General features: G+C 41.0%; 1 protein-coding gene across 1 annotated transcript in view; it reads right to left on the reverse strand.

Moving 5' to 3' along the window:
- The window catches only part of LOC148015795 (ABC transporter A family member 2-like), a 44,255-nt gene extending 26,482 nt beyond the window's left edge, over positions 1-17,773 (reverse strand). The window contains exons 1-4 of the mRNA XM_087664669.1: positions 17,148-17,773; positions 16,826-17,057; positions 14,747-14,916; positions 14,478-14,663 (exon numbers count right to left, since the gene is read on the reverse strand). Coding sequence (XP_087520795.1) covers positions 14,478-14,663; positions 14,747-14,916; positions 16,826-17,057; positions 17,148-17,609 — 1,050 coding nt within the window. The 5' untranslated portion in view covers positions 17,610-17,773. The remainder of the gene's footprint in view (positions 1-14,477; positions 14,664-14,746; positions 14,917-16,825; positions 17,058-17,147) is intronic.
- Positions 17,774-17,999: the final 226 nt, after the last annotated feature.

A 17,999-nucleotide genomic window follows, 5' to 3' on the forward strand; every position in this document is an offset into this window, starting at 1 on the left:
GATGCAATGTGTTCCTCGATGCAAGAAGTATCTATCACTAGCTCATGGATATTGAATAGTAGCGCCTCCTGTCACATGACCAACAAGAAAGGCCTATATAGTTGTATGCAACCTCTGCAAAAGTCCATCATTGTAACAATTGGGAACTATGCAAAATGCTTTGCTGAGAACGCAAATACTATTTCCTTTCTTGTTGCAAATGGTGAACTCAAAAAGCTTTCAAATGTGTTATATAATCTAGAGATTAAGTAAAAATTATTATCAATTACTTCCATAACTGATCTTCGTCATGAAGTAAGGTTCACCAAGACACGTGCATGAATTCTTGACAGTACTAGCAAAGTTGTTGGCAGAGAAGAAAGAACAAACAACCTGTATGAGCTAAGTGCTCTTACAACCACCGCTAGTGTGGACACAAGTAAACTTTGACATTAAAGGTTTGGTCACATTGGATTTGCAGTGTTAAAGGAGATGCATAAGCAAAGTATAGTTGCTCATCTACCTGCGATAATTGAAGGAACCATGTGAAGCTTGTACGATACGCAAGCAATAGAGAAAGGCATTTCCACAAGAAAGCAAGAATAGAGCAAAGGCTCCTCTAGAGTTTGTGCATGTTGACTTTGTGCGGTAAAATGCCTACACAAGCCTTGGGTGGATCTTCTTATTTTATATTAATCGTCGATAAATACAATAGAAAGATGTGGGTGTACTTTCATGATAAGACTCAAGATTTAGGTAAGTTTAAAGAATGGCAAAAACTTATTGAGAATGAAACAAGACAAAGTGTGAAGAAGTTTAGAACAGATGGCAGTGGTAAGTTTAACTCAAGGAGTTTGAAGACTTTTACAAGAGCAAAGGGATTAAACATCAATTGGCAACGCCTTATATAGCTCAGCAAAATGGCATTACTGAACGCTAAAATTGTGCCATTGTGGAAATGGCAAGGTGCATACTTAAGGGAAAGGGTTGCCTAACTAGTTTTAGGCGAAAGTTGTTAATACTGCAGTCTACATTCTCAATCGGAGTTATGAAGGCTCTAGTCAATATGGCCTTGATGGTGACTAAGATTATGAGAGAAGTAAAGGAGCTAGCAAACTTGGAAGAAGCACTTGCCAATCCAATATGGAAAGTAACTATACAAGCTAAGTATGACAACATAATAAAGAATGATACTTGGGAGCTAGTGATATACCAGAAAAGAGGAAGAAAATTGGCACCAAGTATAAAGTACAAGGCTAATGGCAGCTTAGAAAAGTACAAAGCCAGATTAGTAACAGGGATTTTCATAGGTTGAACGATTTGATTTTCAAGAATCATTCACTCTAATTGCCGAAATGACCACTATTTGCACATTACTTACAGTGGCCGCTCACAAGACATAGCCTATTTACCAAATGAATGTTAAATCAATATTCTTGAATGATGATCTCAAGGAGGAGATATAGGTGGATTAATCATTGGGATTTGAGGCCCCCCATTCTGAGAACAAAGTTTGTAAGCCAAAGAAGGCATTGTATAGGTTGAAACAAGTCCCAAGAGCATGATATGGTGATACCACTGGATAGATAAATTCCTTTTAGGCTCAAACTTCAATAGATGTGCCTCAAATGCTAACTTATATCTTTAGAAAAATGATGAAAAGTCCGTAGTGATTGTCCTATATGTGGACGACCTTCTTATTACAAGTGACTATGAAGATATGATCCATTAAACTCGAAAGGCCTTGAGCAGCAAGTTTGAAATGATAGACTTAGGCTTGCTACATTATTGTTTGGGGATTGAAGTCTAGCAAAAGCCTGGCAAAATCTTCATCTCTTGAAAAAAATATGCATAGGAGATCTTGAAAACATTTGGCATGATCGAGTGTCAAGAGATAGCTACACCTATGGAGGTCAATGTGAAGTTATCCATTGAGGATGCATCAGCATTAGCAGACATTGGAAGGTACAAGAGGTTGGTCAGCAATTCAATCTATTTATGCAGCATCAAGCAGATATCAAATTTGATGGTGGTGTTTTGAGCAAGTTCTCAAACAAACTACAAGAAAGTTATTGGAAATCTAGGATATGGGTGCTCAAATACTTAAATGGAACTCTTGACTATGGTATCACATACAGTTCCGAAAGTTCTCTTGTGGGGAATTGTGACTCAAACTAGGCAAGTGGCAATAATTCCAAAAAGTCAGTTTCAAGATATTACTTCTCTTTCAATTTAGGAATCTTCTCTTGGATCGGTAAGAAGCTACCAACCATAGCATTGTCTTCTACCAAAGCAGACACCTTGTTTTGCTGCATGTGAGTAGTATGGTTAAGAGGATTTCTATGAATATGGGAGTGCAAGATGAAGATCCAATAGTGCTAAGATGTGACAAATCTGATGACAAAGGAAGTACTACCGATTGTGTTGAAGAAGATATATGGGATTCCAACGAGGTCGAAGAACCCCCAAAGGTGGCCTCTCGGGGAGTAGTCAAGGGTGGGGAAAGGTGAGGCTCATGCAAAGCCAAGGATTGGCAATAGTCGTTGTCTCTCAGTGGAGTGGACTATAGAGCCAAATGGAAGGTGTTGAACAACCACTATCTCGCAAAGGAGTGGACTAACAAAGGAGACGATACCCAACAATCACTGTCTCTCGGTGAAGCAGACTGCAGAACCACGGGTTGTCGTTGGGGCAACCATTGAACCCTAGAAGAAGTAGAAGAAACCTCCTAGTGCATTGCGTTGGTCTCAAAGAGGTCAAGGTACCAAGTAATCTTCCTTTGGCTCGAAAGGCTTGGTGCACATCGGATGCATCTTATTTCCTTTAGCATAAAAATCTAAAAGCCGATGCAAAATAAACTCTCTGGCCCAAGAGGAAAAGGTGGCACAATGAGTGCCTGGGGGTAGATGCATGTGCTCTGAGAAGGTATAGAAAGCAAAGGTCAATGTTGGCAAGCATCAGTGGGGGGTCCAATGATACCAAAATAGGAGCACCACCTAGTGGGCTGCCCATCTGCCCGTGAAGAAGCCAGAGCACCAAAGTGTCAACCTGTAAAAGGGATGGTGGGAAGGAAGAGAAAGGTATCTCTATCTCCCAGTGATGCAAGCAAAAATCAGTAGATAATGCCAAACCCCCAACCTACTTGAACCAAAGCATAGTGCTCTGATGCCATTAGGGATGAAGAAGATCATCACCAGCTGTGGAGGGAGTGAAGCGCAGTCCTTAGATGCCAAGAAGTGGGCCAGGCTACAAAACACAAATACCTGAGAGCGTGGGAGCTGCCAAACAAGAGAGCACCCTAGATGCTAGCGCCTAGATGAAGATGATAATGCCAGATATGTGAAGTGTCCCTAGGCTGCAAAACACAAATGCTCGGGTCAATGGGGAGGGCATCTAATGTATGGAGACTGACACCAAGATGGACGATGCTATCACCAAGAAGGAAAGATGGCACCAGACCATTGAGAAACGTTCGAGCCTACTAAACACACATGCCAAGGTAACGCCAAGTATGTGGGAGCTAACACCTACTCCTGGTGGAGATCCTCCTAAAGTGTAAATGTAAGCCTGAACCCTATTGCCAGATGTGGAGAAGATGATACTAGGTGGAGATGGTGAAAGGTAACCACGAACTACAATATCCTTTGATAGGGGTATGAGCAACAGTGGTGAGGAGAGAGAAGAGTGCCACAATGACGAAGAAGAGTGGTGGAAAATAACTGAAGGGGTGTGTAATAAATGAGGGGAGAGATGGCCTATATATAGGCCTCAACTATCGAGGGTGGCACACCATTGCATGGGCGTCCATTGAAAAGTGCCCAGAATAAGGGCATTAGACCTGTTTGGGGCTATCACTGTTGTTAAGCTTTTCACCTATCATCTATCTAGATCACCATCTAAGCTTCACAGTGAAAGCCCACAAGTGGACAAAGCCGTCTTTATAGCAATTCGTTTGGAATCAAAGAAGTTTCTGTTCTTCTCATATTTATTGTATATTCTCTACTCCTTGCTCAGATTCTATTCACTGCACCATGCTTTAAAAAAGGGCACCTGATGATCATGCTGCAAGGGTCCATCAAAGCATCAAGAACATGTTTTTTGCGTTTAATCAGTGGCCGCACATCCGAACTCGGCTGAACCTCGGAACAGGGGGTTGTCAGATCAGTACAGGGAACCATTTCATCCCCCTCAGCATCTGAATCAAGCCCCAAGGCCTCCACCACCTGATGGATGAAGGCAGTGTTCAACTCTGACATATTGTGGGGCTAAGTGTTCAGAACTGTCCAGTCTCTGTCTCTGTGTCTATCTCTCTCTCTTGCAAACCATTGCTGTCACCCGTCTACAGGCAGCACCTGTGAAGGACAGGCAGCACACAGGGCAAGACAGGCAGTGCACAGAGCAGATATGGCACAGGGCAGACAGCGTGTAGGATTGCAGGCCTTGAAAATAGTGTGGAGCTGCAAGAAAAGTTCCCTAGGACTAGGACAATAAACTGATGGCAGATAGGCAGGGTGCAACTGCTCAGGGCAGGAATCGCCATGGCTCTCTCTCTTCACACACACACACACACTCTCTCTCTCTCTCTCTCTCTCTCTCTCTCTCTCTCTCTCTTTGTGAAGAATTTAGAATTAAAGAATAAAATATTTACAAAGGGCTTTCGGGCCAACCAAGTGGACTCAAAGACAAGTAGAAAAAAAACAGTGGGTTACAAGAAGGGAGTTACAATAATAAAAGAAGGGTGTCACACAATGGGTACAACCAAGGTGGAGTGGATGATCTCCATCCATGGAACAGTTGTTGAGCTAAAATTTTCATTATAAACTGATTAGACCTTTATTACAGCCCCAAAACTGCATTATTACCAAAGTTTCATTACACAATGCGCATTCCTAGAGAGTGTGTGTCCCAAAAGCCAAACCCTAATTTGGGAGGATCTGCACTTTGATAAATAGATAGAGAGTGTCTCGCCATGGCTTTCTCTCTTCACTACTCTCTCTCTCTCTCTCTCTCTCTCTCTCTCTCTCTCTCTCTTTGTGAAGAATTTAGAATTAAAGAATAAAATATTTACAAATGGCTTTCGGGCCAACCAAGTGGACTCAAAGACAAGTAGAAAAAAGCATAGTGGGTTACGAGAAGGGAGTCACACAATGGGTACAACCAAGGTGGAGTGGATGATCTCCATCCATGGAGAAGTTGTTAAGCTAAAATTTTCATTATAAACTGATTAAACCTTTATTACAGCCCTAGAACTGCATTATTACCAAAGTTTCATTACACAATGCACATTCCTAAAGAGTGTCTGTGTCCCATAAGCCAAACCCTAATTTGGGAGGATCCACACTTTGATAAATAGATAGAGAGTGTCTATGTTCCATAAGCCAAGCCCTAATTTGGGAGGATCCACACTTCAATAAATAGACAAGATACCCACCACTAGGTCTATTCTTGTTTTGCAAATTGTTGCCTCATGTCTTACTGTCCACGTCCCATTCACGGAGGATATCTTAGTTTGAGCTTTTGTCTACTACCATCCACTATTGTCCATAGCTTATTGCTGTCCATAGCTAGCGCCCATTTTCCAGCCCCTCTCTCCTTTGTAGCAACAAATTGTGTTTTCTGTCCGTCCCTGCCATACAGCCTGCCATATCATCATGGTAGCAGCATTTTGCTGCTGCAGCTGTCGCTTGCCTATTCTAGATTGTTTCATATTTGCTGCTCACTATTCGTGCTTGCTTCATCCAGCACTGATCCAAACACTCCCAAATCTGCATTTGCTACTGCCAGTGTACTTTGAGAGGCTGTCCACTGCGTTTCAAGATCCATCAAAGTACAACACACTCTCCAACTCATACTCTCTACCCTAGTCCTAAGACACAAGACCTTTAGGGTCAATATTTACTTTGCATAATGTGTTTGCTGCATTGAGCATCATATATATTCAGCATTCATTCATTCACCTTCAGTGTTTCTTGTCTCTGTGTTACCCTAACCCTAACTATGTTATTTATCGGTTTGTGCTTTATTATACGATTGTGCTTGTTGTCAATAGATGAGTATTTCTTTACATGGTACCAGAGCTAGGTACTCTCCGAAGAAAGCTAGGCCCTTAATCGGAAAGCTCATCATCAAAAACAAGAACTATCAAAGGAAAAATGACTTGTCACTTCAAACGCTTCCACACCACTTCAGTCTCCAATACATGTTATGCCGAGAAGTGAGTAGGAGTGGGCATCACAGCTTACCCAGAGAGATCCTGACACTAGTGGAGAGATTGTGAAGATATGCTAGGGTTTGCATTGAGGAAACATAGAAAGTACGACCACAATTGAAACACAAAGACTCAAATAGTGACATACAAAACTCAAACCCTAAATGCAAAACTCAAAATGCAAATGCACAGACACAAACAAAGAAGAGAGAGAACTTTGAAGTGAATAAATGAATGTTGTAAATGAAGGAGAGAATGTGCAAGTTACTCAAGGGAAAAGCTGTCCAATAGCCAGTAGCTCTCATGGGAGCAAGCTGTGAGAGGTATCGATGTGTATCATCCACCGGAGACGAATCCTAAGTGCAATAACCACCAATCGGAACAAAGATTGATAAAGAAAAGAGTTGAAAACACAAAAATGACATGATGAAGATAATGGCAGCTAATCACTGGCAATAGTGGGAGACTAAGCAACAACGTAGACCATGTAGTAGCAGTCATTGGGGGCTGGACAGCTAGTGAAAGAGGATTGATGGCTAAAGCCTGCAAGACAAGGATCAAGCTGAATGGTGGGCGACTTATCTATTTAGAGACATGGAAGGATCCTATAAAATTAGGGTTTTGCATGTGGGATACAAAAACTCTCTAGAACCACTCCCCGTTTAATGACATTTTTGAAAGTATGCATGTCTTGGGGCCGCTCTAAAGAGCTAGTCAATATGGATGAATTTTTAGTTTAAGAGAGACATCTAAATATCATGGAGTTTGCAAATCCTTTGAGATTTCATGAGCTCAGTACGACTTGATTCTCATGTGTCATGTCATGAGGACATGTATTTTTGAAACCTCACTTAACATATGGATTAATTTTTAATCACATGGTTAAGTGAATGTTGCACATATGAGGTGTAACTAGGGTTAGAGTAAATTTACGAGCCCATAACCCAAGGAAATCACAGGATGTCAAAGAAAAAAGTTGTTGTGAGTTATGCCACACAGGTACTTAGTGGTCTGGTGCCACTTGTTGGCCTAGGTGATTCATTTGGCCATAAGTGTCAATTGGTAACACTAGAGAAGTGGCGTTTAATGGTACTTAACAGCAATCTAATGATCAAAGATGGTGCAAAAACACTCAAGAATAGAAATTGCTTGGCCAATTTAATTATTGGCCAGTCAAATTATTTTTTAGAGCACCGAAATAATTATTAGATTAATTTTCAGTATTTAAAGACTGAAAATTAGTATTTAATTATGGATAATGCTAGAAAAACCATTTGGGAAGGCTGTCATTTGTCAAAAATGTCCATGCAAGGCTGAAAAACGTCTTTAGAGGCTAGAGAGAGGCATTTTAGTGTATTCAGCCTACACCAAGAGAGAGAGAGGAGATGCTGCTAGCCTGACTTGCAACCATTGGAGGACTTTCTGAGGCAGCCAAAGGCAAGAGAAGACCAAATAACAACAAGTGACAGCATCTACAAGCTGTTGAGATAGAGCAACAGCAATAAATGACTGATTTTCTTCAGTTCTTTGCATCTACAAGTTGTTAAGACAGGGCAGCAGCAGTAAATGACAAATTTTCTTCAGTTCTTTGCGAAGAAAGTCTGAATTTTCTCTCTCCTCAGCATTCTCTCTCATTTCCTAGCCTTTCTACAACCTTGCTTCAAAGATTATAACATTAAAATCACCAGAGACTGAGAAATTTCAGATTTCTCTGCTATAAACCCTAATCTGCAGCAGCCGAAATTAGGATTTAGCAATAGCCTTGGGAAACGTGCCGAAAATTAGAAGCTCATTCAACTGGACTGAAGCTGTTTTCAGTCAAATTCAGGTGGAGGGGCTAAAAAATTCAATGAATTTGGGGCATTTTATATCTCCATCAAAGCGAGTGAAGGCCAATTGACTGCCAGAATCAAGGGGTAAATCAAATTGAAGACTTGCTTGTCATTTTGGACACCAAGGGAAGTTGGAAACCGAGAGAGGTTGGGAAAATCCCATTGTACATCAACTTCTTCTTCAATTAAGTTAAATAAATATCAAAAGGGACGCCAGGTTTGGGGCCAACAAGGTGTCCAATGTCCAAGATTATATAGTAAAGTGTGCATTTCAGTTTTGTGAATTTGTTAATTACTGTAAATAGTTCTTAATCAGGTTATTTACCATCCTATCCAAGGAGGAAGGCTGGTTGCATTGTCAGGATACCACTCAATCCCTTGATTTGGTGGGCCCAAGGCACCTAATTGCAAGCCAAAGCTTTGTGCTAGTGCTGATTTTTACTCTCAGCTGAGAAATTACAGCAATATATCTTTATACAATGAGATGGACTCAAGCAATAATGATGCCTCTCATTATGAACATTCACATGGGAATGAAGGAAATGCAATGCCTAACATTGGACGCAACTCAAACCATGAACATCAAACTGAAAATGTTGTTGTTGGGCAAGATGCACGGCCTTCAGGGCATAAGGAAGCTGATGACCAGCAAAGTGAAGAGGAATTTGATGACCAGTTCGAGAATCGGATGAGGACAACAGCAAATCTCTTTGCTGAATTGGCAAAGGATCCTCGATTTACCCGATTTTTTAATGCTCCAAAGAAGGACAACAAAGGCAAGAAAAAGACATCTTCTACACCTTCAAGATGGCAAGATGCATCGAAGATAATGTCAAACCCTTTATTTGAAGCTTCCAAAGATGCTAATAAAATAAAACAGTTGGTACCTACGGGGCAAGAAATGCAAATACAAGGTCATCACGGAAGTGTCAATCCAATGGATTTTGGACAGTCGAGCATGCATGCTATGATGGGGTAGCCAGGATATTTTAGTAGAAGCACGATTTTTCATGCTATGGTTGGACAAGGACCACAAACGGGCATGTATGGCACAAATCCCTATGGCATGTAGCAACCAATGCATAGTGTACAAGGCCCAATGTATTCGGATATAGCTGGAAATATGCAAAACCCTATGTATGGCAACATTGGCTTGATGCCTAGGGCACAAAGTAGCATGTTTGGTATTGCATCTGCACCCTCGAATGCTTATGGGGTTCAAGGAATGAATACTGGTCATGCGTGAATGCTGAAGGAAAAGATGACTTCAGATCATGTGCTTGAGTTGTCCGATCTAAGGCATCTGCACCCCCGAATGCTTATAGGGCTCAAGGAATGAATGTTGGTCATGCATGAATATTGAAGGAAAAGATGACTTCAGATCCTGTGCTTGAGTTGCCCAATCTAAGAAAGTTATTCATAGTTCAACGTGATGCATCTGGTAACAGCATTGCAGCTGTTCTTATGCAAGATGGCCGAGTTGTGGCTTATGAGAGCCGAATTATCCACGGTGCAGAAAAGAATTTGCAGGTCTATGAGAAAGAGCTCTTGGCTGTAATTCATGCACTGTCTACGTGGAAACATTATTTGTTGGGGACTGATTTTACAATGCAGACTGACTATCAAACTTTGAGGTACTTTCTGATGCAAACAAAGTTATTAGAGAAGCATATGAGATAGGCAAATTTTCTCTCTATGTTTCATTTTCAGATTATAAATATGGATGCCATGAAAGAGCAATATGTTGCTGATTCGGACTTTGCTAATGTTTATGATCAGCTTTGCAATGGCCAAAGGCATGAACACTTTGTGCTAAGAGATGGATTTCTAATGATGCATGGACGACTGTATGTCACAAAGCAGTTAAGGCCTAGAGTTATCACTCAAAGTCATGCTCCTCCGTATGCACAACACAAAGTTATCAGAGAAGCATATAAGATGGACAAATTTTCTCTCTATGTTTCATTTTTAGATTGTACATATTGATGGTAAAAAGAATGTTGTGGCTGATGCACTATCATGTAAGCCACAAATTTCAGCCATCAGCATGGTTTATCACACTGAGTTGGATGCCATGAAAGAGCAATATGTTGTTGATTCGGACTTTGCTAATGTTTAGAATCGGCTTTGCAATGGCCAAAGTCATGAACACTTTGTGCTAAGAGATGGATTTCTAATGATGCATGGACAACTGTGTGTTACAAAGCAGTTAAGGCCTAGAGTTATCACTGAAAGTCATGCTTCTCCGTATGCAAGACACAAAGGAAAGGTATTGATGCCGCGACCAAGGTAGTGGAGAATTTTTTTTATTGGCCAGCTCTGAGGCATGATGTAGAACAATTTGTTAGGACATGCATCATATGCCAGAAGGTAAAGCATGATAGGCAAAAGATGTCAGGTCTATTGCAGCCCTTGCCTATTTCAGATAGGCCTTGGCAGAGCATTGCAATGGACTTTATTTCTTAGCTTCCTAAGACACCTATAAGGAATGATGGGATATGGACTATCATTTGTAGGTTTAGTAAACAAGCCCATTTCATTCCGGTGAGGAAGAAAATAAAGGTTGATCATATGGCATGATTATTTTTACAGCACGTCTTTAAGTATCATGGTATGCCAGAGTTGATTGTTAGTGATTGAGACCCCCGGATTACTAGTTTATTTTGGAAGGGGTTGTTTAAGAATATGGATACCATGCTGAAATTCTCATCATCCTTCCATCTGTAGACAAATGGTTAGTCTAAGGAAGCAAATTCCACAGTGTTAGATCTTTTGAGGTGCTATGTTTTAGACCACAAGACACACTGGGAGCAATATTTGCCCTTGGTTGAGTTTGCTTACAACAACACAGTGCATAGTTCTATGGGCAAAGCTCCATTTGAGGTGGTTAAGGGTGGCAAGGAGGTATCACCTATTCTGCAAACTAAGGAAAAGATCTTTGAGGCTAATCGTTATGTGGAAAACTTGGATGTAGCCTATGCAAAGATAAAATATGCACTTCAGAGATCGCAAGAAAAGCAAAAGAGGTCAGTTGATCGCCAGAGACATGCTTTGCAGTTTGCAGAGGGTGATTATGTATTGCTGCATTTTGAAAAGGCAAGGTTGAAAAAGATGAAAGGAAGAAAAAGATTGTATCCGAAGTTGAGTATGAGATACTAAGATCAGCGATGTCGCATATCAGCTGAAACTACCTCCACATTGGAGGATACACAATGCGTTTCATATCAGTTTGTTGAGGCCTTTTCCTGGTGATGTGCTAGAGGATATGTCTCCTGAAATTCAGCTTGAGGTTGAGGAGCTCGATGAGATTTTAGTACCCAAGCAAATTTTGACACGTAAGGAAAGAAAGGTCAAAGGTAAAGTTTCCAAAAGATACTTGGTGAAATTTCAAAATTATTCACCAATGGATGCCAAATGGATGGAAGAGAATGACTTGGCACACCATCCTCAATTATTATAGCTTTACCTAGATGCCTTTCAGTTAGAGCCAACTTTAGTTTAGGCTTCATCAGGCTCAACAAAGCAAGTGTCCGAAGTATTGCCTGATGCTCAAGGGGAAGCTAGCACTTCCACTCCTCCAATTATGGATAACTCTCGTAAGTAATGGATCTCGGATGTATTTAGCATGCATCCAAGGTACTGCGCTAACAGTATGTTTGCCATGAGGTCACTACTTAGTGTACTAGTCACTGAGTATGAGTTTCACTCGGACACTAGAACTATACTTTTGCATCAGCTTATGATCAATTTGGCATGAATTTTACCTTAATTTTGAGACAAAATTTCTGATCAATTTCAGCTCAATTTTTTATCAGCTTGAGAACCATTTATAGTCACTTTTGGAATCAGTTTCGCGTCAGTTTTTGCATTGATTGCTACTCAGTTTTTGCGATGAGCTTATGATCAGTTTAGAGTCACATTTGCAGCAATTTGTGATCAGTTCTCAGATCAGCAAGAGATCAAATTATGCTTAGTTTTCAATGTTTTATATCTAGTTCCATGGAAAACAGCATATGTTATGTTGCCATTGATATTTTGGCCATGGTTTATGCTTGGTTGTGCTATGCTATGATTTGTTTTTGCCAGATGAGTTGAGCTCATGAGAAATAGACATGTCACATGATAATCTGCCAATGAGTTTTGAGATTCTTTGTTAGTCTTATGTTATGTTATGATTGACTGGTAATTTTCAGCATGTATTGGGCATATAGAGTGGTTGAGCAATAGTGCACAATATTGTGTTAATTATGATGCCTTGTGGAAATTCTAGTCCACTATTTTGCTTTTGATGCATCTGGCAATGCAATCGAGGATGATTGCAAGGATTTCAAGAGGGAGGGCTGTCATGAGGATATATATTTTTGAAACCTCACTTAACATGTGGATTAATTTTTAATCACATGGTTAAGTGAATGTTACACATATGAGGTGTAACTGGGATCAGAGTAAATTTACAAGCCCGGGACCCGAGGAAATCACGAGACGTCAAAGAGGCAAAAGTTGATGTAAGTTATGCCGCAGAGGTACTTCGTAGTATCTGGTACCACTTTTTGGCCTAGATCATTCATTTGGCCATAAGTGTCAGTTGGTGACACTAGAGAAGCGGCGTTTAATGGTACTTAATGCCAATCTGATGGTCATAGAAGTTGCCTAGCCAATTTAATTATTGGCTGGTCAAATTATTTTTCAGGGCACCAAAATAATTATTAGATTAATTTTCAGTACTTAAAGACTGAAAATTAATATTTAGTTATGGATAATGTTGGAAAAACCATTTGGAAAGGTTGCCACGTGTCAAAAATGCCCATACAAGACTAGAAAACGCCTTTAGAGGCTGGAGAGAGGCATTTTAGTGTATTCAGCATACAAGAGACAGGAAGAAGATGCTACTGGTTTGATTTGCAGCCATTGGAGGACCTTCTAAGGGAGCCAGGGGCAAGATTAGACCAATCAACAGCAAGTTACAGCATCTATAGACTGTTGAGACAGGGCACCAGTAGAGTAAATGATTAATTTTCTTCAGTTATTTGCATCTACAAGCTATTGAGATAGGGCAAAAGCAGTAAATGACAGAATTTCTTCAATTTTTCACAAAGAAAGTCTGAATTTTCTCTCTCCTCAGCATTCTCTCTCATCTCCTAGCCTTTCTACAAGCTTGCTCCAAAGATTACAGCATTGAGATCACCAAAGGCTAAGAAATTTCAGATTTCTCTGTTGTAAACCCTAATCTGCAACAAAAAATAGGGTTTAGTAGCCAGCCTCAGGAAGCGTGCCAAAAATTGGAAGCTCCAAGACGCAGCCTTTGCAAGAGTAGATCCAGCCTCCACAACCATGCAACAGCCCTAGATGTAGGATACACAGCTTCAAATGTAGGAAAAACAGGTCACAAAGAATTAGAAACAAAGTTGTCCAACAGTAGAATGGATCGTCACAAAAAGTGGAGAAGATAGGAAGCTGAAATAGAAGGCACAAAAGATCCAGTGGCAGAAAATGCACACTTACACTCAGTCACAGCACACAATAGCAAAAATCCAGCAATACTGGCCATCTAATACCATGTGAGAATGCACCGAAGATCAAAAGCAAGAGAGATAGAAAGCATGAACACTAACAAAAAGAAATGAACATGAGAACACAAGAACTCAGAATGTACATGCAACTGAAATGAAGCAAGAGATGTACAGCACAGTACCACCAAGGTACTTGCACAATGATGACTAGTAGCAGTCTTCTAGTCTCCCTCTCTCCATGCATAAAAGACGATACAATAATACAAGAATGAGAGTAGAGTGGAGTATATGTGGATGACTAGAAGGACATAAGGACAAAGAACTTTTTCCTTGTAAACCCTAATCTGCAACAAAAATTAGGGTTTAGCAACAACCTCGAGAAGCGTGCCAAAAATTGGAAGCTCAATATGCAACCTTTGCAAGAGCAGATCCAACCTTTGTAAACCCTAATTTTTGCATAGGTAGTAGGTAGTCGCCTTAGTAAGCATAGAGGACAGAAGGACAAAAAACTTTTTCCACAACTTGGCTGCCTTCCTTGCCAATCCACAATATCAACCATGTAAAATTTTCATTCAGATATCGGATTAATACCCTATTGGCTTGAACTCAACTTTTTGAGCAATTCTTCTATCTTGCCTTTGGTTGTTTACATTGATGTAGTTTGAGCAACCTTTTCTTAGAATCTCTTCACTAGAGAATAATAAATATTGACTTACTTTAATCTCTTGAAGTTTGTTATCTTGGTCCCTTACTTTGAAATGAAGAGAAAACAAGAAGAAATGCTAATGCTCTATTTAGGAATAGGAAATTAGAAGAAATGCTAATGCTACTTTAGAAAAGGAAACAGGAAGAAATGTTACTACTGCTTAAAAACACTAAATTGAACAAAATATTTTCTAAATAAAAAACTAAGGATAGTCTTTTGAAATATGTGGAACTGAGGAGTACCATGTTGAGCTGAAATAGGAAGAATATGAAGTAAAGAACACCAAAGTTGTTATTGAGGAAAAAATCGAATTGGAACATCATCCCAAAGATCACAATAAGGAGTGAGGAAATCGACACCAAGATGACTTCCCACAAAATCCAAGATAACCAATACGCTGAGTCCAAGAGCCCCATCAGCGACATTGCCTAACCAATCAGTTTATGAACTGTGAAAAACTGTAGCGAAATGTTTCGAGGAATAAATTCACATAATCCCAACAATATATCACCTGCCGAAGCTTGAGTTCTCTCTCAGCAACAAGGTTGCTCATTTGAATGACAAATCCAAACATTGTTGCCGCAAGAAGGAAAAGAGGGCCCACTATACCAACCACGGAAAAGGTTTCAAGATTTGGATGTGCAAACTCTTTAAATGCAACTGACCATCCAATGCTCCAGTCTGAAACATAATGGTGAATAGAATTAGGCCAACAAACTTGGAAAATAATTACCTAAGGCACTCTTTAAATCATCAACTTGGTGTAATTTTTACAAGACGTTTCAATTTCTAAGAATGATGGTGAAAGAGCAATGCACACGTGCAAAACTCTTTAAAAATAACGTCCTAAAGAAAACATCTAGCAATAGAAATGACAATGTCTCTTTTGCGAGCACCATGCTTGTGAGCAACTGATTCAAAGACTATTTTGTACTTTCTTCTATAGTGCACTGTATTTTGCCTCGATTCCTTTAAATAAGGAGTTTACTAATATGATTTTCTCTGCCTTGGAAAAGAAACACAGTATGCTTATTTTGCCTTGATTTCTTTTTGAATGAGGTGTTTTACGAATATAATTTTCTCTATTTTGGAAAATAAATATAATATGCTTATTACCAATTAAGAATTTGAGTATCTTTGTGACTAAATATTCCAAGGAAATTGCAAAACAAAGTACTGAGGGATACAACTATAGAGATGTGAAAGAGTTTGAAAATGACACCCCTGCAGGAATGTATTTCAGCTCAAACCAACTCCCTTAGGGTTGAGCTTATTCACAATCAACTTGAGAGAGAGGAAAAGTACTTACTCTTGCTGATCATATGAAGATGTATAAATACACATACGCTCACAACAGTGTAGTTTACGACAAATTAACTAGAACTAATCTTTTACTATGAAAGCAAGAGGAGGAAAATTTGAACTAATGTCTAACTTGCGACAGACATGTCCTCCTTGTGTATGGCATTTTCTCAGCCCGTGTGCATGGCATTGATGACCAGCAACACTGGGCAGCCTGTATCACCCTAGTCCGGACAGGCAGCAGAACCGTGTGGCAGGGCAGCTAGTTCTCTCCTGGGCGGGCAGAGCTAGGAGGCCGACCTGCATTAAATGCTTGGGGCTCAGCCTATTTATTCAGCCTCCCTCTCCACCATCTTTAGTCAGTCTATTCAGCCAGCCCTCCCCATCATTTTGATTATCCTCCTGCCTTGTGTTTGGTGCCCTCACTAACACTCTGTGCTGCATTTAGGGGCTGACAGATTGCAGCCTTGTACCTTTGTGATCACTTGGTTTTGTTCCTTCAATTCTGCTGTGTTTCTCATCTTCTCTTCTCACTCCGTGTTCTTGTTCTTTTCCGTTATTCACTCTCACAAAACCTCGCCAGCTCAGCGTCAATTGTATGTTCCTCCATATGATGAGCAACACTTGCAATTCTTTTACCTCAGTTCTAGTAGTGTCAACAAAAAGGAAACAATTTCTGAGCCAGCTTTACATGATGCAATCATGGGAGTTCAGCACGATGAAGTTGGCTGCTGCGTTAAACCATCAGCAGCTTAGGAGTCTTTTATTAAGTTGGCCCAGAAAGTGGCAATAGAATAATCAGCATTCTTTACAACAGCTTCCATAATTGGTAGATTACTGGCCAGATCTACCTTTGTCAACAGGACTTGAGTGAGTAAATTGTCCAGGAACTAAAACCAGCTGGTCAAAAAGCTTCACACAAAAAAGATGGGACCATAAGATTGCAAGAAAAGTGCCAATTAGGACCCAGATACACAAATGGCCAAAGGTTTGGACCTTAAGAACAGTTATAAATTTGCTTATGCTCTCTTCTATAGCTTCTTTGGTTGAGCGAGAGAGTATCGCTGTCTTTTGTGGGTTATTCATCGAGTTAGTTAAATGTTGTGCAGCATAAACAACTACTCTTCGTAAAAATCATGTCTTGCCTAGCAACAAGCACACAGCCATTGATGTTAAATGAATCAATCTCCGCAGAACAACTTCAAATATCAGCTCCACGTTTTACTTTTGCAGCAATGAATACTTTGAAACTAGGTTACAATCTAGCTACTGGATATCTTAACGTTACCTCCAGTGAGCAACCGAGTAATTTCCCTTTCTGCAGCTAATTGAAGAGGTATTTGAAAGGTGAAAGTAGGATCCTCGTAAATTCCACGCTGCTGCTTTGCAGTTGAATTGGTCTGGATTCCGTAAGCAATCACCGTTGAGCTTCTCTCTTGGAAATGTAGAGCTCCTGTGGCTCGCATGGGGTTGTTCAAGAGCCAGGCATTCACATCGCTTGGTGTTTCAAATGCTAAAACCTTGGCCGCACGGAGAGAGTATTAGAATTTCTGAGAATGGCCATTGGTGGAGAAGGACAAAGATACAGCTATCTTGAGTAATGTATGTACCTTGCTTTCATCTATGGGCCGGTTCGGATTGTTTTTCATGATGTTATTGACGATAATCTGCGCCCTGGGAATAGATTTGCCACTCCATAGGAAGTCATAACAAGGAGTTTTAATGTAGTAGCCGGTCTCGCAAGCAGGGATGGGATGGACAAAGGAAGGCTCGGGCTCGAACAGGTTCTGGAAGCCTGTGGTCCTCCTGTTACGAGCGGTGATGGCCTGATCGACCGCAAAGATGAGAAAGACGAAGAAGAGGGAGGAGACAAGTTGGAGTGCGGTGGCGCGCTTGCTCCGCAGGGACAGGAGGAAGTTCTTCTTGAGCAATGCAGAGAGTTGCTGGAAGAAGAGGCGGAAGCCGCGGACAGTACTATAAAGGTGGCTCGACTTCTCGCGAGGCCTGCTTTGGTGATCGACGACCGGCTGAAGATTGGCAGCAAAGAGGACCTCGGGTGAAGGCTGACCCATGGTTGCGGCGCTGGCGATGGCGGAGGAAGGAGCGATTGTGAGGGGCTGTGCGTGAAGGAAAACGCAATAGTGGCAATTATTGAGAGAGAGAGAGAGAGAGAGAGCGAGCTGAGGGCACAACGGAATCGAATGGTACTTTGAAGGGGGTGGGGGGCTGAGGACTCAACGTAATAAATACAATGGTAGCGGGGGGGGGGGGGGGGGGGGGGGCGGAGAAAGTCGGGCGGGGGGCGCTCAGGTTCGCCGAGAACGCAGTCAACGAACACAGAGAGAGAGAGAGAGAGAGAGAGAGAGAGAGAGAGCTGAAGCCTGAGGGTCGCTGAGGAAGCACTCAACGAAATTACGAATACTGTTTGTGTTAGGGGCCGGACGCGGAAATTTCCGTACAGT

This window comes from Lygodium microphyllum, chromosome 23 (assembly GCF_053477565.2).
Source record: "Lygodium microphyllum isolate KBCC chromosome 23, Lygodium_microphyllum_v1.1.10, whole genome shotgun sequence".
Taxonomy (NCBI): domain Eukaryota; kingdom Viridiplantae; phylum Streptophyta; class Polypodiopsida; order Schizaeales; family Lygodiaceae; genus Lygodium; species Lygodium microphyllum.